A 21,468-nucleotide genomic window follows, 5' to 3' on the forward strand; every position below is an offset into this window, starting at 1 on the left:
GCGGACCAGCTCGCTCCAGTCTTCACTCAGATCTTTAACAGATCTTTGGAAATGTGCGAAGTTCCATCCTGCTTCAAACGCTCCACCATCATTCCAGTCCCCAAGAAACCTGCAATCTCTAGTCTGAATGACTACAGGCCTGTCGCTTTGACATCTGTGGTCATGAAGTCCTTTGAACGTCTCGTGCTGGACCACCTCAAGAGTGTCACAGGTCCCCTGCTGGACCCCCTGCAGTTTGCCTACCAAGCGAACAGGTCTGCGGATGATGCAGTCAACATGGGACTGCACTTCATCCTAGAACACCTCGGCAGTGCAGGGACCTACGCGAGGATCCTGTTCGTGGACTTCAGCTCAGCGTTCAACACCATCATCCCTGAACTCCTTTCAACCAAGCTTCTCCAGCTCAGCGTCTCACCTGCCATCTGCCAGTGGATTTACAGCTTTCTGACTGGCAGGACACAGCAGGTCAGGCTGGGGGAGGCAACCTCATCCACACGCAGCATCAGCACTGGGGCGCCCCAAGGTTGTGTCCTCTCTCCGCTGCTCTTCTCTCTCTACACGAACGACCGCACCTCAGCGAACCCGACTGTCAAGCTCCTGAAGTTTGCAGATGACACCACTGTCATCGGCCTCATCAAGGACGGTGACGAGTCTGCATATCGACAGGAAGCGGAGCGGCTGGAGCTGTGGTGCGGGCGACACAACCTGGAGCTGAACACGCTCAAGACGGTAGAGATGATCGTGGACTTCAGGAGGCATCCTTCGCCACAGCTGCCCCTCACGTTGTCCAGCTGCCTTGTGTCAACCGTCGAGACCTTCAAGTTCCTGGGAATTACAATCTCTCAGGACCTGAAGTGGGCGAACAACATCAACTCCGTCCTCAAAAAGGCCCGGCAGAGGATGTACTTCCTGCGGCTTCTGAGAAAGCACGGCCTGCCACCGGAGCTGCTGAGACAGTTCTACACAGCGGTCATCGAATCGGTCCTGTGTTCTTCCATCACAGTCTGGTTTGGTGCTGCTACAAAAAAGGACAAACTCCGACTGCAACGGACAATCAAAGCTGCTGAAAGGATTGTCGGTACCCCCCTACCCACCATTGAGGACTTGCACGCTGCCAGAACTAAGACAAGGGCGTGCAAAATCCTCTCGGACCGTCTGCACCCCGGTCACCAGCTCTTCCAGCTCCTTCCCTCAGGTAGGCGCTACCGATCAACGCAAACTAGAACTAGTAGACATTCCAACAGCTTCTTCCCTCTTGCGATCAACTTCTTAAACACCTAACCTATAATTCCATTACAACAAGCTGGCAATTTTTTGACTTGAGTTCGTTGTCACATTTCTGTGGGGCCAATTATTTATTACTTGTGCACTCACTGTAGTTGTCTCGCCATGCTGCACTATTTGCATATACTGGCCACTCATGCCAGAGTAGCATCTGCTCCATTTGCACACTGATTGAGGAGTATCTGTAACATTTGCACAACCGACATTGTCCCAGATGACTCGTCACTTTAAACCGCATACACTCCTTGAAGTCTCAGCGCCCTTTGCACAATGGTCATTGCACCGGACTATTGCAATATTAGTCGTTCGAACTGCTCTAAGTGCTAGAGGACTCTGCATCTTTTTGCACAATTGTTTTTTGTCAATGTCTTTATGTCCCCAAAGTGTTCTGTAAATTGACTGTTTGTTGTACTAGAGCGGCTCCAACTACCGGAGACAAATTCCTTGTGTGTTTTGGACATACTTGGCAAATAAAGATGATTCTGATTCTGATTCTGAATAGAAGGTTTGCAGCAAGTACAGCAGCTTCCAGCTCGTGCCGGACACTGCGAAGAAAGAGCCTGCAGCTAATTTAACTGGAGAGGAAAAAGACAATCACATTTTCAAGTCCTTTTATTGTCATTTTTTTTTTTTTTTTTTTTTGTACAAAGAATTTCACAAAAATATTAACCAAATCCTGCACACCAGCGACGCCATGAAGCAGAATATCACATGACCACGACAGTGCCAGAGAGTGACAAAGAGGGAAAAAGTGATCAGGAGTTATTTTTTGTTTTGGGCCTCTCGCAAAAGAAGCACTTTGCCACACATTCTCCCTTTCTTTTTACCGCACCACTCTAGATTTGCAGGGGATGAATATATATAAAAATATACACATTTTTACAAAATTAAAGTCAGCCCGTCTTCCACTGCGCTGTACATTGAGCGTCCTATTTATTTACACAAGCAGCCGACGTGATCGTCAGCGATAGAGAAGCCGGATCCCAGCCACATTCACAAAGGTGAAGGTCACGCAGAACATCGGTGAAGCATGTCCATCCGTACGTAGAAGGTGCCTTTTTTGTGACGCGTCTTCCACATGAAATAAATATGGCTCCCACGACGTCTCACTTGTTGTCGTCGGAGTCCAAAACCTGAGTGCTCAGAAACACGGCGACTGTCTTCATCCTCATGATGTCATTGTGTGTTGACTTCAAGAGGGCGCACGTTAAAAGTGATACCACGTTAAAAGTGATACAAAGTAGTGCTTTATGTTTGCGTCTTTGGCCGCCGACTCAGTGACTCATGTCAGACTGTGACGGAGGAGCGTTCTCTTCCGCCGCCCCTGACGTCGCTCTGAGTTTGTCTGCGGTTGCCACTCGGCCGCTTTCGTGTGTTTGGCCTCCTTGCTCTCCCCCCTCGTCTTCCTCGTCGTCCTCATCCATGGCCGCCTCCGACGAGCTTCCCTTGACCTTTGCGGCTCCCTTCTTTTGCGGCTGCAGCGCGGTGCACAGTTCCATCTCGTGGATCTCCACGTCGAAGGGAGCGGCGTGGGGGAGCGACGTGGGAGACTTGCAGTCTCCGCAGCCCTGGGAAGAGAGCAGAGAAACGCGTCTGACTCATATGTGCAAGTCTCAAGTCTTATCCTAAGAGTTTCAAGTGCTATGTCACTGTGGCTAACATTTAACATTATTTGGGTTCAGCCGTCATCACATTCTACATTGTAGCATCTGTGACTTATGTGCTGTTGTGTTAGCCAGTTCTGTTTTGCAGTCGCCACATTGCGCTTTGTCTTTTTTGGATGAGAATGAATGTCATGTCTTTTACGAACTGTTCCCTCATGGCTCGCCGCCGTCGCACCAACGAATTTCTACGCGAGTCTGCAATAACATGAGTGCGCGTGGGAGTAAAGAGTAGCGAACTCACAGAGATGTTGATGGCTCTGGGCAGGCGTCCCGTGCGCACCCAAGGGTGCACCTGACTGAGCTCCCTCTTCTGTTCCTCTGTGAAGCGAGGCTGATGCTTCTGCATGCTTCTCAGCGCCTCGCGATCCTCACGCAGCACCGCCTCCACGTCTCTGTCGCACAGCAAAGGGAGGTGACGTTAAATCCGATGTCGTCCCGTGACCGAACCGATCCTTTTGTCGGACTGCCGTACCTGAGAGGCAGCTGGTAGGTCATCATGACCTTGTCGTCTGTGTTGGCCATCAGCAGCCAAATGGGGTCCTGCAGGACACACTTGATGAACTGCTCCTCGCCACCGTCCCCCCCAGCGCCTCCGCCGCCCCCCGCTGGCTGCTTGCGGGCGTGGTCGTTTTCTAATGAGTCGATGCTGCCAAAATATTTGCTGGTGTGGCTGCCCTGGCTGCTACCTAGATGGACACCAATTAAAAAAGCAGGATGAGATTTAAAAAAAAAATACTTTTACCCTTCCCTCACACTTTAAAACACCTTTATACTTGAAAAATATACTTGAAAAATATACTAACTGGTGCCACTGGTGCCAGAGGAGCAGCATCCGTTGGAGCCAGAGCCAGAACCCGAGGACCCGGTGCCCGACGACCCCGATCCAGACGCGGCGGAGCCGGTTCCCGAGCGCGAGTCTTCCTGCAGGAGCAGGTCCAGCAGGTCGCTGGAAGTCGACATGGCGTCGTTGTTGGACTCGTTGGTCTCCACCTGCGACGCAAGCACACGTGAACCGTGACTGAGGAGAATATGTTACAAATTCACCTGCTAAAATTTGCAATATGGAGAGATTTTTCGATGTAGCGTGTCTGCGTTGGGTGAACCGTGATACAGCGGAGGAACAATGTGCTTACATTCTCATTCTCCTTGGCGTTGTCATCTGCGTTCCTCTGATTGGCCGAGCCCTGCACCCCTGCTGGACCCCCCTGCACGGAGGGCGTGTCTTGTTGTGAGGCCGCCAGCACGGTGGCGACCTCTAGCCGGTTGCTCGGTGACTCCTCCAGCTGCAACAAATTGAGGGGGGAGCTGCATCGGGACTGGAAGAGGGGCGACTCTGCGCCCTCGCGGTCAGCAGGCGCCTGAGTGCAGGACTGGGGAGTGCTGCTACGAGATGCCGCACCCATGCCGGGAATGGAGACCGGGTTGCAAACGGGCGCGGGGACCGGCGCCGGGGCTGGGGCCGGGGCGGAGCTGGGATAATTAAAGTTTTGACTGAAGAACTGCTGAGATATGGGCGCCCCCATTTGAGGGAACATGTAGTTGGGGAGAACCAAGGCCATCATGGGGGGCACAATCTGGGCAGGGGGGAAACGTGATGGGTCTGGGACCGTTAAGGGCTGAGCGAGCGGTGGGTAGACCGGGTAGATGGGAACCATGCCGGGTGCAAACGGCGCCGAGGGAATGCTGGGCTGAGAGCAAACGGACGGCCAGGAGGAGGAGTTTGTGGGGGCTCCGAGCGGCATGTTGAGCGGGCCGGCCGCCGGTCTGGTTCTGGGGTCTCGGTGCATCCCAGCGAGCCCCAGAGAGCTGTGCTGCTCGGGCGACTCCTGGTGCTTGAGCCTTTTCCCGCCACGACCGCGTCTGTGACTGGAGCCGCCCCCTGCGGCCGGGTAGTCACGAGAGCAACGCACCCCTGAGGGAAACACACTTTGTTTTAATCCAGTGCTGGGAGGTCAGGAGCAATGACATACATTTACAAACTAAATTCTAATATTTGGTTCATAAAATAGTCCAACAGTCTACTCTCTTCATTTTCTCTGTGCATGTTGGATATTTTTGGTCAAATCAGATTTCAGTCTGTATGTGTTGCCATGTCAATTTAGTCTGAATTAGGAGTGCTGGCCCAGGTAACTTCTGAACTGCTCCAGATGTACGTTATAATGCGTTACAGTATAGAATTGATAGTGTCCATAATTGTGGTCTTAAGTCGGGTAAGTGTCTCTTCAAGTGCCAGCTGATGCCCAGGCCTCCAGTTTCAATCAAACCCATTGCCATTTGCCGTAAAACTTAAGAATGCAGTCAAGCTACCTCGCGCCAGAGGGTTGCCGGCGGGCGTGTGGCAACGCACGGTCGAAGACGCCGTCTGATCGAACACGCGCAGCTTGCTGAGGTCCTTGAATCGGTCGAGGAAGGCCTGCTCCTCCTGCTGCGTGTGCGCCGACAGAACCTCCTTCGTCAGACCCAGCCGGCCGCCCGCGCCGTGCCGGCTGTCCCTCTCCGGCTGAGTCGGCGGCGTAGCTTGAGGTGGCGGTGCGATGGGCGGAGGAGGAGGGGGAGGGGGAGGCGGAGGAGCGGAGATGTGACTTGGGCCCCTCGACGGCGCAGTTGGAGCGAGGTTAAGAGGGGCGTGCGTTGGCGTGGTTGGGGCCTCTTCCATCACGATGTCTGTCCAACAAACAAACAGGAAAAAAAAAAATGACAACATGTTCGTTACGTATAAAAAGATTGGAGCAATTTAGGGACTCCAATGCCCTCGCATGTGGGCAAGGAGAGCCACAGCCGCCATTTATTGAATGGGACATAGTCCTAAGCGCAAAAAGGATACAAAATGAGAACAATCGCAAGGAGCTGCCGTCGGCCACAACTCACGTCCCGACGCTCACACGCAGACAAACCCGCCAACCTGACTCACTCTATAGGCCACTCCCCTTATAGGCACTCACAAATACAACAGCACGTACAGTAATTGCACTTTATAAAGCCGTTTTTTAAAATGCAGTGCTATTTTTCTGTTTTTTTAGAACAGATTAACACTTTCAATGGGGAAAAAATATACGTGTACATTGAAGCTTGGTTGTGGAACAAATTAAACTGGGTGAGTCAAGTGAATGAGTCCAACCTGATTCGGGCGGCTTCTTGTCTCCCACGTGCACGATGGTGCTGCTGAAGCTACACTGGGATGTGACGGAGGCCACGCTCTCCGCCTTCATGGCCAACGTCAGCGGGGGCAGGGGAGGGGGTTCGCTTCCCCGGCCAACTGACGCACCTGCAGGAGCAAGGTGACAGGTGTAACGCGAACGCCACTTGTACAGGTGCATACGTTAGGAATTCAGCCACCAACCTTTGGCGTTTCCGCCGGCCTCCTGCTGCTGTTTGTCTTCATCAGAAGCTGATGCCCCGGATGAGGAGCCACGCTTCCTTTTGACCGTATTAGGAACATTACAGCTCTCCAGGTACCTGGAGCGATGTGGTCAGTGCGTATGTCAAATGATGGGCAGGAAATAAACCTGATTGGTGGAATTCTGATGATTACCTTATGATGCTGTCTAAACAGTTGATCTGCTGGTAGGAATATCCAGGTGGGGACTCTTTCTGTACAAACGGTGCAGGCACCAGATCCGTCAGTGGTTTGGTCATGTCAGAGACGAGGCCTCCAATGGGCTCACCGTTGATGGCTCTCAGGCTCCTTGTGGCAACTAAAGTACACAAATGCACAACTTTGGATCCTCTTTTCCCAGCTTCCCCCCCACCAAGTGATTTATATCAACTGTCTTTTTTTTTAAACATTACCTGTGCCGGTGTTTTTTCTGGGCGGCAGCCTGTTTCGAGACTCGATGAAAACCTGCTGCCCGTTTGTCTTGACCATGTGAACATCTTTGCAGATCTGCTGGAAGGTCATCTGTAACAACCGAGTGCACAACAACCAATATTAGCTCACTGGACTTTGCATGGCATTGGAGTGAAAATCGGGCGACCTCCTCAAACTCACAGGCTTATGTAAAGCGACTGCGACCGCGGCGTCGTCCATGGCGGGTCCGTTGCTGTCACTGGAGGAGGCGGCCGAGGCGCTGGGATACTGCAAGTGTGAGTGGTGCGAGCCCCGTGACCCGCTGGAACCCAGCGAGCTGTAACCCTGAGATCCGCCGCTGTGTACCGGCTGCACCAGGAGACGGTGGATCCGCTCGCTGAGGTGCACAATGTCGGGCGTGGTGGTGCGGCCCTCGCAGCCCTGCGCCGTGAACACATCCTCGTTCAGTGGGCTCCTGGAAATGGAGAGATCGCTGCGTTGAGCCTCATGTGCAGCCACTTTTAGTCGGTCTGTAAGTGGCACTCGCTTACGTTCGGACTTTGTGGCGCCCTACGATGAAGGCCACTTTGCGGCTCCAAGGGTTGACAAAGGAAGACCAGCTGGTGTCGATGGTTAAGTATTCCCCGTTGCGGGCGCACATTCTCAACGGTGAATACTCAAACGGCTGCCCAGCAAACTGAAAGACTGCAGGGAGAAGACGTTGAGACGATTACTGTTATTTCTTTCTAATTTCTTTTTTGCAACAAAAAAAATAAAAATAATAATAACAAATGAGAGTGGGTATTATACATAGGTGTAAGAAAGATAATTCTAATTCCTTGGACTCAGTAACTGCTTCACTCGACGGTCTTGTCAGCGCATGCGCACAGAGTAAGGTAAGCATTTTCAACTTTTGTTTTGTTTGGCGCATCTGCAAAGGAACGTATTTCCTGTTTACTTCAGAGAACTTTGAAAAACCCTAAGAAAATACAAATTACTATGCGGATAATTTTTTCAATTTTTGAGCATGGACACCAGCAATTCTGGGCTGTGTATTATACAAAGGTAGAAGGAAAATACAGATGCAAAAATGCGATTTAAGGGTGTGTGTGTCTTATACTCAAGCGCGTATTATGCATGAGAACTTACGAATAATTTCAAAACATGCAATTGACTCACTCTTCTCATGTATGGCCACCATCGTGGACCTGTCGTCAGGGTGGATGTAGAGCAGGGTCGGGGTTCCCACCAAGTCCTGTGGCAGATATCCCAACAACGGCACCGCCCTGCATATGCGGATCATGCATCAATAAGTGACAAAAACAAAACGGGATGGAACTGGAAGGGTAGAAAGTACATCTCTGCCAAACAAGCGAAGCGGCAGAAGGCAGCACAGCCGTGACAGGGTCATCAAAGGTTAGGAAACTGACCTCTCGTCTACTTCTTGGAAGAGGCAGCTGGGAGTGTGACTGGTGGTGAAGATCCTCTTGTCTGGAGGGATTCGAGGTGCTGATGGGGAGAAGATGCCAAAGAAGGGTGAGGGCATGTTGAGACACAAGTCGAGCGCTCACATGTCACACGTTGCAGCCAATGCTCGATACGAGATGATTCAGAATTAATCAGCGTATTTTAAATCGGTGAGATGCGTTCTGTTGTTGTCGCCTCTGCTACTGCGTGAGGAAAATGTGTGAAGTCATGACATTTTCGAGACTGAACCTTTTTTTTTTTTTTTTAATCATTCTGGCGCTGTGAGGGCTGGCTTAGTGTGACATTAGAATCATTATCCATGCCTCACAGCCACCATGAAAACATGCTGCTGACTGCTGCTTAGCATGCTTTTATTCCAGTAATGCCCTGCATATTCACATTTCATGATTCGCAAAATCAGCAATTTGCGGTAGACTAGTGTACTTCATTACGCCTCCGTGGCTACATGCAACAACACTACGGCAAGATTCCACAGATTTTATTGATGTTTTAAGTTTTTGCCGTGGTATTGTTTCAGTACTTTACGCAGGTAGTATCACAGTCAGAATTTTGGTGTCGTGACTAGACTACTGCGGTGGACACCAGCAGTGAGGGATGCCGTCGAGCTGAAGAAGGAGTCCTATCGGGCCTTTTTGGCCTGTGGGACTCCTGAGGCAGCTGATGGGTACCGGCTGGCCAAGCGGAATGCAGCTTTGGTGGTTGCTGAGGCAAAAACTCGGACGTGGGAGGAGTTCGGTGGGGACATGGAGAACGATTTCCGAACGGCTTCGAGGAAATTCTGGTACACCATCCGGCGTCTCAGGAGGGGGAAGCAGTGCACCATCAACACTGTGTATTGTGGGGATGAGGCGCTGCTGACTTTGACTCGGGACGTTCTATGTCGGTGGGGAGAATACTTCGAAGACCTCCTCAATTCCACCGACACGCCTTCCCATGAGGAAGCAGAGTCCGGGGTCTTTGAGGTGGGCTCTCCTATCTTAAAAAGCTCCTCGGTGGCAAGGCCCTGGGGGTGGATGAGATTCGCCCAGAGTTCCTAAAGGCTCTGGATGTTGTGGGGCTGTTCTGGTTGACACGCCTTTGCAACCTCGCGTGGGCATCGGGGACAGTGCCTCTGGATTGGCAGAATGGGGTGGTGGGTCAACTACAGGGGGATCACACTCCTCAGCCTCCCTGGTAAGGTCTATTCAGGGTTGCTGCAGAGGGGGGTCCGTCGGGAACTCGAATCTCAGATTCAGGAGGAGCAGTGTGGTTTTCGTCCTGGCCGTTGAACAGTGGACCAGCTCTACACCCTCGGCAGGGTCCTCGAGGGTGCATGGGAGTTCGCCCAACCAGTCTACATGTGTTTTGTGGACTTGGAGAAGGCGTTCGACCGTGTCCCTCGGGGAGTCCTGTGGGGGGTGCTTCGGGTGTATGGGGTACCGAACCACCTGATACGGGCTGTTCGGCCGGTGTCAGAGTTTGGTCCGCATTGCCGGCAGTAAGTTGGACTCGTTTCCGGTGAGGGTTGGCCAAGGCTGCCCTTTGTCACCGATTCTGTTCATAACTTTTATGGACAGAATTTGTAGGCGTACAGGGGGTCCCGTTTGGTGGCCTCAGTATTGCATCTCTGCATTTTGCAGATGATGTGGTTCTGTTGGCTTCATCAAGCCGTGATCTGATCTCAAACTCTCCGAGAGTGAAGCGGCTGGGATGAGAATCAGCACTTCCAAATCTGAGACCGTGGTCCTCAGTCGGAAAAGGGTGGCGTGCCCACTCCAGGTCGGGGATGAGATCCTGCCCCAAGTGGAGGATTTCAAGTATCTTGGGGTCTTGTTCATGAGTGAGGGAAGAATGGAACGAGAGATCGACAGACGGACAGCGTCTGCAGTGATTTGCATCGGTCAGTTGTGGTGAAGAAGGAGCTACGCCGAAAGGCGAAGCTCTCGATTTACCGGTCGATCTACGTACCTACCCTCACCTACGGTCACGAGCCGTGGGTCGTGACCGAAAGAACAAGATCCCGGATACAAGCGGCCGAAATGAGTTTCCGCCGCAGGGTGTTCGGGCTCTCCCTTAGAGATAGGGTGAGAAGCTCGGTCATCCGGGAGGATCTCAGAGTAGAGCCGCTGCTCCTCCACATCGAGAGGAGCCAGATGAGGTGGCTTGGGCTTTTGTTAAGGACGCCTCACTGTGAGGTGTTCCGGGCAGGTCCCACCGGGAGGAGACCCCGGGGACGACCCAGGACACGCTGGAGAGACTACGTCTCTTGGCTGGCCTGGGAACGCCTCGGGATCCCCTCGGAAGAGCTGGAGGAAGTGGCTGGGGAGAGGGAAGTCTGGGCTTCCCTATTGAGGCTGCCTCCCCCGCGACCCGACCTCGGATAAGATGGATGGATGGACTAGACTACTGCTCATTGGCTATTAAAACCCCAATCTTTTTTCAAAATCACCTGTAAGCCATTCATAGTAATAGTAACATTGTAAGATGCGTTTGAAATGATATCAAAGTGTTTTGGGGTTGTCGGTTTGTGGTAGGTTTATGGTTTGAACTAGGAAAATATAAAAAATTTAGTGGGGCGTCGACTTTTTAGCTATTAAGTAGCAGGGCTCGGTCGTTATCCGCCGAGAACACACATTAATACTTAGCTAGGGAACAAGAGATTAGGCTAGCTCTACTTGAGAATTAAGAGGTAAATAGTACCTTCGTATCCAGAGTGAACCCGTTCTGCGATGAGCAGGCAACAGGGCTGCGGCTCGGCAGTATCTGAATCTCTGATGGTAAGCTGGTAGGGCGTCAGGCGAAACGGATAATAGCGCATCTCGCCGCGCTGCGTCCGGTCGGCTCTGATTCTACAGAACATGGACTTCTCCTGAGTGCAGTCCATAGCGGGCGAGGCTGAGGGGAGCACGGAGACGGTCAAACAATCGCCGGACCAAATGAAGACATTCTTGACTTGTCCTTGCACGAGCAGCACTAGTGCCGCCGGGCCCCCAACTCACCGGATCCGATGCAGGAGGCCCACAGGGGCAGGCGGCACGGCGCCGTGCCGCTGTAAAACGTGCTGATGTCTTGCGGAGCCAAAAGCTCCGAAAACATGGTGCCCTGGAGACACTCTGGCTTGCAGCGCAACACTGACGATCCCTGAGGTGACACGTACACGACCTTCCCAGACAGGAACGATACCGCCATTGAGAAAGTGTCCTGGGAGGATGGAGTGCAACCAATTAGCCATTCCGTTCAAACTGGACTGATGAGTTTCTGTTCTCTGATGTATAAACTTACTGTGTTCTTCAGGGTGTATTCCGAGGTGATGTTGTCCAGCTCCTCGATTGTGAAGGCGGACAAGTCCAGGCTACACCCGTGGCACTCTTCCACACTCCACTGGTGATAGTACTCCTTGTTGGCTGCATGCATAAAATAACAAACTGTACATCAGTGCTGAGTAAAACGATCCTGAGATTTAGAATTCAAGGTCATGTCGGGTCTTTCTATATTATTAATAGAAGTGTCACTATTGCTGCTGTGACAATGTAATTCCCTTCAAAGGATGACTAAAGTTTCTTTTTATCTATCTGCTAAAACAAGGTAAAATGGGATCTCACCTCGGACTTGTCTGACACACTGCAGGGCGTATTTGAGTGCGTTTAGTGTGCTGGAGTGGCTCTTGGACTTGCGCTCAGCTGGCAAGCGGAGCTTGAGCTCCTTGATGGCCTTCATGAGCTCCTTCTGGGTCTGGAGCCTCGCCGACTGATTGCTGCTGCAGCCAGAGGTGGAGGGCGGGTCACGTTCGGAGCTGGTGGACAGCAGGCTGTAGGCCAGGGAGCCACTTGGAGGAGACAGGCTCTGTGAGTTGGAGCTGCAAAGGGCGGCGGTTGTTACAAATCACAGTGGGCGTCCTTCCGCTTTGCGGTTTATAAAGTTGCGAGCCTACCTCTTTTGGCTCTCTGTGGTTTCCATCATCATGCCCGAGTCCTTGCCATTGGACGAACTGTGCGAGCTGCGCGTGGACTGGCGCCCGCGGGAGCCCGTGTCCCTCTCGCCGGAGTCATTCCCGCTGGAGAGGCCGTCCGTGTCGTCCGAATTGGGCCCCCTCCGATCCCCGGCTCCGGATCCTTCGCTGGGGGATGACCCACCGCCGTTGCCCTGCTCCGGAGCGAGGACATTGGCGCTGGCGCTTTTCGCAGCGTTCAGCCCTTTCGAGTCATCCCCCTGGCCATTGTCCTTCTCGGCAGCCCTTGGCACTCGCCCCCGGGCGTTGCCGCTGGCCGCTGATTGAGAGATGTCATAACTCATACTAGACTAGGATGAGGCTCGCGGCGTTTTCTGGAAGTGTCAGCCGAAGAACGAGTTCAACGCAGCTTCTGCTTAGGTGGGATTACTATGTACGTACAAGTGAATCATAGCTAACGGCTGTGCTGTGAAATCAACTAAGGGGAGAAAAACATGTTTTTTTGTGCAAAAAATAATATTTTAAGTTTCGGGGTCGGACCCCTTTGTTTTGTCACACAGAAAAGCCTTGGCACGACCAGTCCGACAGTTGGGAGAGTTTCACCTCCTGACGTGTTTGCAGGCAATGCGAAGGTCACCTAAGAAGACAGAAGAAGAAAAAAAAAAAAAAAGAATTGGACAAAGGAAGCGAGGACTTCATATTCCGGGACGCATTATTACACATTGCTTAGTGTGGTCTGGCATGCTATCTGCCAAGGACTGGAGTGAAGAAAACAAGATTGTTTCACATTATGTTGGCCTCCAGTAACTGCGGCTGTGACACATTTCACACTGCGGTTCGGAACACTTGCCCTTCTGCCCAGATTAACGGCAATGAAAAGGGTTTTGAGAATATAAAGCCTGCCCCAATTTTCGAGCCGCAAATGCGTATGCTTGCATCTCATTATAGAACAGGTGGACGTGCGAGAGTGTCTAAATTAAATAGTACATTTGTCTGTCGTCATGGCTTAGTCCACTTTGACCCAGAGGACAATCACTACAAACTGGAGGGACTCTCTGTAATAGATAATCTGCCTGAGGTTTGCATCCTCAGGTGTATATCTGGACACCATCTACGCAAGTCCAAGTCGCCTGCTATTTATTCCTTCAGTAAAGGCGACGCCCCGTAATCCCTTAAAGCCTACAGACGCAACCGGAAGACGACAGTCCTGGCGTCACTCCTTTCCAATTTGTACACTTGCATGACCCAACAACTCCAGCTTTAGATGCAGAATTTGGTGCGTGTACGCCTCCTCTTGTGTCACGGTGTCAGAGAGGTGACATGTAAACTGGCAGACCATCAAAATAACTTTTCCACACGGTAAAGAAAAAAAGCGTTTGCCGTGATTCGCCGGACAGTTGGGCGAATGAGTGAGTACGGCCGGGGAAATATGCAAGCGGGGGAGGGGCGCGCGAGTGGAGGCCGGCCGTCATCCATGCCGACTCCCACCGATCGTGGTGAAGACGCACACGGCGGCGGGTCAAAGCAAAGGATGATGAGGCCGTAATGCCAACCGCCATGACACCCACCCACGTAAACGAGTCACCGGAAATGCAACGTGTAATACTTGCACATGTCCAATGTGGACCCGGACCGATAGAATGGATTTTGACAGCGACTCCCAGGCAAAATTTTATTTCTGGGCCCTCTATATATCGCCCAATAATATTGACTATTGATCATTCATTGTCAAATTTCTCCTGTCATGATGTAACTGAACAGAGGTACCTGCAATAAGGAGACAAACTGTTGTTTTTTTTCCCAAAAAAATGTTGTCCATTGTTTTCCAAATTAAAAACAGATGTTTGCAAATGTCTGATTTTGATTGGACACAAAGATAATCAGCCTGCTTTCATGGAGGCTGAAATTCTGAGGAGTTAAGCAATGTCTCTAACGATTAACACATTCACTGCCATTGACGGCTTCAGAAGTCAAATATCCATGTTGACTGGGAAGGCTGGCAGTGAATGAGTTAATTGATTATTAAAATAGTTGATTGATTTCATCGTCACTTAGTTGTTGATTAATCAAACGAACTGCTGCACCTCTAAAAAAATGACAAAAGGCCATACACAGGAATTGGCAAAAATGACATCATTTGTTCTAGGGCGGAATGACGTTTCGGATATCTTTAATTCAGTTTTGACGAAAAACTGGATTACAGATGTCTCTATCTTGATGTTTACATCTTGAATGGAAAATTCCATCTATTCCAAATGTCATTACAACTCGTCAGAAAGACATTTTTGATATTCAAAATGTTCATTTTGGATAGTCAAACTCCACTTTTGTATCTTGAATCCGCTTGTAAGGGGTCGCAAGGCCCAAAGCAGGAACTGAGTTCGCTTTTGGCCGGGTCTGGATTTGAATCAATGCTAGTAGGTTAGTTTTATTTATTTATTTATTTTTAATCCCCCCCCCCCCACAAAAAAAAATTATTTAAAAAAAATTACCGGCATTACCAGATAACTAGCAACCCTTTACTGCTCAGTGACTGTTTTTTTTTTTGTCAATGTCTTTCTGTCTCCAAAGTGTTTTTTAAATTAACTGTCTGTTGTCGTACTAGAGCGGCTCCAACTACCGGAGACAAATTCCTTGTGTGTTTTTTGGACATACTTGGCAAATAAAGATGATGATTCTGATGTCTGTTTGATATGCGTGTGTTTGCGATGCCCAAAAATAACTAGACCTTCCCTTTGTCAGCCTGCTGACACGGTTTCTTACACGTTTTTCATATGGCCATAAAGTGATAAGACACTATCTGTGTGTGAGACACAGGCACATGCTGATATCACAGCATGACACTTGACTTGTGACACATTTCCCAAGTGTACACAAGTCAGACTGCAGAGTGGCAGGGCGCGCGCGTCCATGTGAGCACATCCAGGAGATACATGGTTCTGTAGAGTTTGATGTGGTCATGATCCAAGATGGATGCTTTCCCTTGGCTCTGTACATTCCGTGACATCCGCCGATCGCTAACGTTGCGATCAGCAACCGTTCGCCGTGTACACCAGGCACGTGTACGCGGCACTGTTCTCCACACTGGCACATCGGCTCCTGATTGGCCGGCTTCCCAGGCCAATGGGAGAAGCGCCGCAGCGTTCTCCACTTCCCATTGGCTGCTGGAAGCTCCGCCCCCACGCCCGGCACGCCTGCGTGCGCCCGCTGATCCCAGGTCAGCATCCAAATCTTTGAACAAGATCCTAAAAGCGCCTCTGACATCATGTCAATTTCGAGATTTTAAACGTTGATTTTTTTCCCCCCACATCATTTGATTGGTTTAGAAGCATGCAAAGTCCACCAATAGATGAACAACTCAAGCAATCAGAAACAATAAAGTTGGTCTCACCCCCCCACCCAGGCTCTACTGAACGATGTAAAAAGTGCAAACCAGATTCCAAAATAGACAACAGTATTGCACAGCATTTAGTGAAAATAATCTGCTCCATTCTTAAAGCTGACTGTTAATGCAGGCCACATTGTGTCAAGAGTCCACTTTGTACCTTTAAATGTCAAGAAAGCAGCATCAACGTGTGCTATGTGGTGTGGGGAATTTGAGGACTATCGCATTCACTAATAATTAACTCAAACAAAATAAATGTACGGTTTTCCCAGCGACTCTGAAATGCAGTGGAAACGATCAACGCGCGACGTGTTAAGACATCATAAAGCAGTGAAAATGAAATGCGCATAAATATAACATTTAAAAAAAAACTCAGTCCAACGCTTCCATTTTTTTTTCTGTTCAATATCCACCAGAAATATCTGGCATCTGCGGCATTTGGTTTACGCACTCTCCAGATGAAACAATGCCTTAATAAATATGTAATAAATAACGAGGAATATTGTGTCTACATGAATCGGTTTGCTGAATCGAACGATGCCTTTGTCATTTGTGATTAGTACATTTGCTATTACACCGATTACTACACTGTTAGCAGGTTAGCATGCCAGCCCAACAAGAAGACCCGAAGTCAAAAGTTCGACAACTTACCTTTTTTTTTTTTGGAAGAAAAAACCAAAAACAAACTCCGTTTGCAATATATCAGTGTCTTCCCCGTTGAAGTATCTCCCGACAAAATGCCACGAATGTTTCCAAGCAGTGTGTATTATCGCTCGACATTTTTCGAGTCCTCCTCACCCCAACCCCCCGACAGCAGTGTGTACGCGCAGGGACACACGTGACGAGGCACGGACCGCCGGGTCCGACGCTCTCATTGGATGTCGTGGGGACTCTGGCCGCGCCCACACGAGCGATGGAGCCCGTTCCATTGGACGGAGGGGCGGGGCCCCAGCACGAGGCCTCGCTAGTCACGTTGCAAGCTGCCTGCTCCTGTGTTCATTTCGCAGCAGCGCGGAAACGTGGGGCCATGAGCTTTCCTTCTACCGTAATACCTGAAATGTGAAGCCCAAACACATTTTACAAGGGGCCGGTCCTCCGTTTTAATGCACACAAATCCCTTTTCATGCAGTTTGTTTTTCTTTTAATGAACAACTACAAGTATCTACATTCTAGCGTTCGCCGATTTCTGTGCATGGATGCCTCAGGGGCGTTTTCCCTTGCGCGTCTCGAGGCGCACTTACGGGCAGTGCAGACACATTTCAACGTGCTCTGAGCCGCCGACGTCATTTGTTCTGTTCCCCCTGTTTACAAGCACGTGGCAGGCGGTGTGGGTGCTTCTTGTGGCTGTAAACAGTGCAGATGTAGGCCACTTCCAGCCACGCCTCGCGGTAAATAGGTAACGCATATACCATTACACCGGAGCCACCATAATAATTAGTGTCCTTCCATACGTGGCGACATTTTGTCCTTTCATGGTTTTAATGATCTTTATTTTTCACGTTCAAAAATGTTTTCGACGGGCATGGCTCGGTTCCTATCTTGTGATATTATTGGTTCAATTCATCGCAGCTCGCACGTAAATCGTGGATTTATCAGAGGTGTTATCGATTGAGTTGGCGGATTACTGTGCAGTACATTGATGTCTGGCGCCACCTGCTGGTTGCTAAGTGATTTGCTCGTTTCCTGCGTTATATTCTGAATAAATCTACCTTCGGAGCCTTTTTGGACAGAATAGCAAACTTATTTTGGAGTCGTTTCCACATGAGAAAGCATCCTTTTTTTTTGGTTTATGACCTGGCACATTTTTTGTGCTTGCTACGAAAGAGTGTTTTATTTGAAACAGATATCTTATGCAATTTAAGCCATCGTGCCAATAAATCCATGCTTTTCCCCACTTTTTAATTTTTATTTTAATTATTATTATTATTTTTTTACATAGCCGTAAAGGCCTCTCAGCTTGGTGCCTGTCCCTTTAAGAGCAGGGCGTGTCCGCTGCTGAGGAATCAGGAAGTGCGTTGATGTTTGGGTAAAAAAATAAAAGTCCCTCCTCAAGCTCGGCTGGTTGTGCGTCTATGACCGCGGTGCTCCAAGGCTCGGCTGCCAGAAACCTCGCCACCGTCCCGCCACCTGCCGCCGCTTCCATCCATGGACGACCCGGCGGTTCTCACGGGTAGGTGGTGATTGTATCCGATCTGAAGGCTTTGTTCCTCGGCGTGCGTGTTAGCCGCCTTTGCCTACGATAAACTGCCTCTGCTGCAGCAAAGGTGCATCGTGGCGCAGGAGGTTTGACCCCGGTTGGAAAAAGTGGATTTTTGCGGGTTCATATCCAAAGATAAGAGGGAGACAATGGATGGATGAATATCCAAAGATTGCATACATGCGGTGTGCAGCAGCAGATTGATGGGAAGCTCGTGATCACTACTTGACAGAACAGGAATCGATGGTGCTGAGTGAAGGAATTTGAGTTCCCTAAATAAAATGTGCCATTGATGTTTCTGTCTTGGAAGCAAAAGGCCCGCTTTGAACTCTCGAAATAGTCAAATACTGGATTGCTTGCGCTGTTAAGAATGCGATTCATCTCTTGAAACTTCACTTGCACAGTTGGGAGGGTGTTCCTATGGCCAGACTGGTTACGACATACTGATGACACAAAGCGGTCACAGGAGGGTCACCGAGTAAACAATTGTGCTGATCTGAGGAAGGTTCATGGACGCATAACAATGGAAGCGCTCACATGAGTGTGTGAAATGGTCCGGTTTGCTATCGGACAAAAGCCTGCATTTAAAGTCGACACACCCCTGTTCATTTGCCAATTTTTTAATTGGCAAAGGAACAGTTTAATTGGTTCATGGCTAATTTCCACACATTTTGCCTCGTTTTGGAGATTTTGTTATGATCCAATGAAACCGAGGTGTATTTTTTTATTTTTGGGCTGTTATCGTGACACGTGGTGTTGAGTGCTGACAGTTCAAAATAGCAGAAAAATGGCACAACTATTTCAGACATCTGCTTGAGAGCAAAAAAAAAATAAAAAATCAGGAAAAGCCAACTAGAATATCTAAAGTTTATTTAGGTTATTCAGAGGCACTTTAAACGATGTGTGTGCTGACTCGCGTTTCACGCGAGTTTGAAGGTGATTGGTCGATACTGAACAAAGCCGCATCCCCATTGATACGCCGGTGCGTGCGCTTTGTGCAGCCGCATTATTTCAGGTGTTTATTTTCCCCATCACCATTCAAATCTTTTGTTTCCGTTGCGTTGTACAGTTTACAGGCCACATTCATTTGATTTCATTGATTTCCACCGTACGTGGCCTTCGACCTGCTTTCCGTCTGTTCCTCCGTGAGGTTGACCTCCAGATTGTGCCGCTCGCACGTCTCCGGTTACTGCCGGCTCTCACCCCGTCTTTCCTTTGGTCCTCCAGCGAGTCAGACGACAGTTCCCGGGAAAGGGGATGGCGGCGCGGGGGGAGGCAACCCGGACTACACGGCGTTTGTGCTGGTGCCCGTCTTCTTCCTCCTGGGGCTGCTGGGTGTGGTCATCTGCCACGTGCTCAAGAGGAAGGGCTACCGGTGCACCACGACCGAGGTGCCGGATGAGGACGAAGTGGAGGAAGCGTACGACGGAGATGGAAAGGATGCGGAGCTGGGCGGAGGTGAGGAAACTGAGTCATGGATGCACAGTAACTGTTTGTAATTACCAGCGGCGCCTTGAGATACGAGGGAATCGATTTTGAAAGTTTTTGGAGTTGCCAATCGTCGTTTTGCAATAAGCAGCACTTTGGCCAATAATTAACACTTCTTTTTAAAAAAAAAAAAAAAAAAAAAAAAAAAAAGAGGCTCCAAGCTAATTATCGCCACTCGAAGGAGAAGTCTACTGTCATACTAAACGTAAAACAAAGCAAACAACTACACCGCTTTTATCCTCTTCAAAGAGCAACTAATATTAGTGCTGTACTGATGTCAGATCATATGATTTAATTATGTCATTCCTGTATGTTTTTATATCGTATAATATAGTTCTACCTTTCCTCATTAAAATACACGACAAATGTTTTTTTGTTTTTTTGCCATCTCAATGAGAAAAGTTATTTGCGCTTGTTTTGCGTTACGAACATGGCCGCGGAACGAATTAAACTCCTATCTTAAGGCACCACTGTGCTCCCGCTCCACTTAAGCAGAATCAACTGTTGCGCTTCAGGAAAAGAGGGGAGGGGGGAGGGGGGAGGGGGGGGAAGTACAGACTCTAAAATGTACAAATGTAAAAATGAATTTTTACAGTAGGTTATATTCAAGATGTGTTTTGGTAAGTTGACACAATGGAGGGGGAAAAAAAACAACTTGTTTACACATGGAATAGAATCACATGACATGTTGCATGTTTTTTTTTTTTTTTTATAAATCTTTTTAAAACGAGCGCCAGCTCGTATCGGCTCGACTTTTTATGCTGTCGAAAACCAGTTCCCATAGCTTTGCAAACGCGTTGAACGAACCGACAAAAAAGCAAGAATACATCTTACTTGTACATTATGTGCTTATTCCGAATCTGCCGGCTTTTAGGCTGTGAAAAGACAGGGTCAAAAATACAGAGTACAGATACTTGGGGGAAAAAAAAAAAAAAATCGACTTAAGTACAGTAACAAAAGTATTCCAGGAAGTGAGTTTCATCATGGCGTGTGATTGTGACGCCAGGAGGCGGAGGACGCTCATCATCACATATTTGACTTGTCATCTTACAAAGACTTGTTTGGAGCACCAGGAAGTGCATTCATGCCGCCGTTGAGTTCAGTCACCGCCGAGATACTTTGGATTTTCCAATTGGGTGACGGCGAGGTCACGCGAGCGAGCGAGTGAGTGCGAGCCTTTTGGTTCCGTCTTCCTGTAAACGGTTTCAAAGTGAAGCTTCTCCTTGTGCGAAGACATGAATCTTCATGTTTACACGATGCTGTGGCAGGCCTTTCCTCGTTGGTGCGATTCCCACGCGGGATACTCCCTGGAACGTCACTGGGCCCCCACTGCATTTCACATGGACCCGATTACCCCCCCGCCTACCCCGCCTTCTTACGTGAAACAGTAGATGTTGCAGGAAGCAAGAAACAAGATCGCCGTCCCGGGGGAGTTTTCTGCTCTCTTTAGGAGTCTGGTGACAATCAGCGTCCAGTGGGCTCGAAAAGGATATTTCACTGCATTAGGTGAAAATCTGCGATTATAGACAACATATAAATACATTTCAAAATATATATATAGTTTTACTCTTCATTTAAACTGATTAAAACAGAACAGAACAGAGACTTTATTAATATTATTTGAAGCTTTCTGTGACACCTCAAACTACAAAAACAAGACCGAGAAAGGGCTTTTGATGGCAGAATAGTCGTTTATTTACAGATACAACACCGCCATCTACAAGGATCCGTGAGGCATTGCAGTGGTTTACAACAACGGAATTTCACAGACGAGCTGGGCGAGAACCGTTGAAAACTGTACTTGCGGTGGTTGTCGCTGGTTGTGAATTGAATCTAACTTTTGACTGTAAAAACCAAAAAAATTAAACTATAAGGGCAGATATAGCGGGGAGCACGTTGTACAAGTGTTCAATCTTTTTTTTTTTTCCCTCTCCTCTCTCTTCCTGCTCACAGAGTTAAATGACACCCTCAGTGACAACAATGACACAGTGGGACAGATTGTCCATTTCATCATGAAAAATGAAGGTACGTGCCTTTCACTTTGTGATGTTTTGCGTTCGAAGGTGATGAGTTGCATGCATGTTTTTAACAGGAAAAAAAAGCGGCACCGCTGACGGTTAATATCCTGCCAGTTCTCAATGGGCCATTTATTGATTGTGTGGGTCAGCGCTTCAAGCTTTTATTCGGTTCTGTGGCCTATAGAAGAGCAGCGCAGCACAGTCCCGAAACCGTGTTGTCCTGGAAAGC

General features: G+C 49.2%; 2 protein-coding genes across 3 annotated transcripts in view; one reads left to right on the plus strand and one right to left on the minus strand.

Annotated features, from left to right (window-relative positions):
• Positions 1–1,863: 1,863 nt before the first annotated feature.
• per1b (period circadian clock 1b) lies at positions 1,864–16,340 on the minus strand. The gene is made up of 20 exons (XM_061668794.1): positions 16,188–16,340; positions 12,134–12,788; positions 11,805–12,058; positions 11,485–11,606; positions 11,202–11,403; positions 10,903–11,097; positions 8,166–8,244; positions 7,915–8,021; positions 7,287–7,440; positions 6,937–7,210; positions 6,738–6,846; positions 6,481–6,643; positions 6,289–6,404; positions 6,067–6,213; positions 5,256–5,612; positions 4,082–4,860; positions 3,752–3,938; positions 3,421–3,634; positions 3,190–3,340; positions 1,864–2,852 (listed from the first exon to the last, which is right to left on the minus strand). The coding sequence occupies exons 2-20, from the start codon at positions 12,493–12,495 to the stop codon at positions 2,559–2,561; spliced, it is 4,266 nt and encodes a 1,421-aa protein (XP_061524778.1). The 5' UTR covers positions 12,496–12,788; positions 16,188–16,340; the 3' UTR covers positions 1,864–2,558.
• Positions 16,341–16,843: 503 nt separating this feature from the next.
• LOC133398027 (RELT-like protein 1) overlaps positions 16,844–21,468 on the plus strand; it is a 7,894-nt gene continuing 3,269 nt past the window's right edge. Inside the window, exons 1-4 of one of the 2 annotated variants that reach the window (XM_061669594.1) lie at positions 16,844–16,932; positions 17,476–17,706; positions 18,961–19,191; positions 21,175–21,246. In XM_061669594.1, the coding sequence (XP_061525578.1) occupies positions 17,682–17,706; positions 18,961–19,191; positions 21,175–21,246 (328 nt within the window). In that variant the 5' untranslated portion in view covers positions 16,844–16,932; positions 17,476–17,681. The remainder of the gene's footprint in view (positions 16,933–17,475; positions 17,707–18,960; positions 19,192–21,174; positions 21,247–21,468) is intronic. The other variant, XM_061669595.1, reaches the window with a different exon arrangement.

Source organism: Phycodurus eques, chromosome 23 (genome assembly GCF_024500275.1).
Source record: "Phycodurus eques isolate BA_2022a chromosome 23, UOR_Pequ_1.1, whole genome shotgun sequence".
NCBI classification, from domain to species: domain Eukaryota; kingdom Metazoa; phylum Chordata; class Actinopteri; order Syngnathiformes; family Syngnathidae; genus Phycodurus; species Phycodurus eques.

Coding starts and splice junctions, on each gene's coding strand:
- per1b (XM_061668794.1), bottom strand. CDS start 12,495: ATGAGTTATGACATCTCTCAATCAGCGGCCAGCGGCAACGCCCGGGGG. Junction 7,211..7,286: donor GGGCGCCACAAAGTCCGAAC/GTAAGCGAGTGC, acceptor CTCCATTTCCAG/GAGCCCACTGAACGAGGATG. Junction 6,214..6,288: donor GGCCGGCGGAAACGCCAAAG/GTTGGTGGCTGA, acceptor TTGCTCCTGCAG/GTGCGTCAGTTGGCCGGGGA.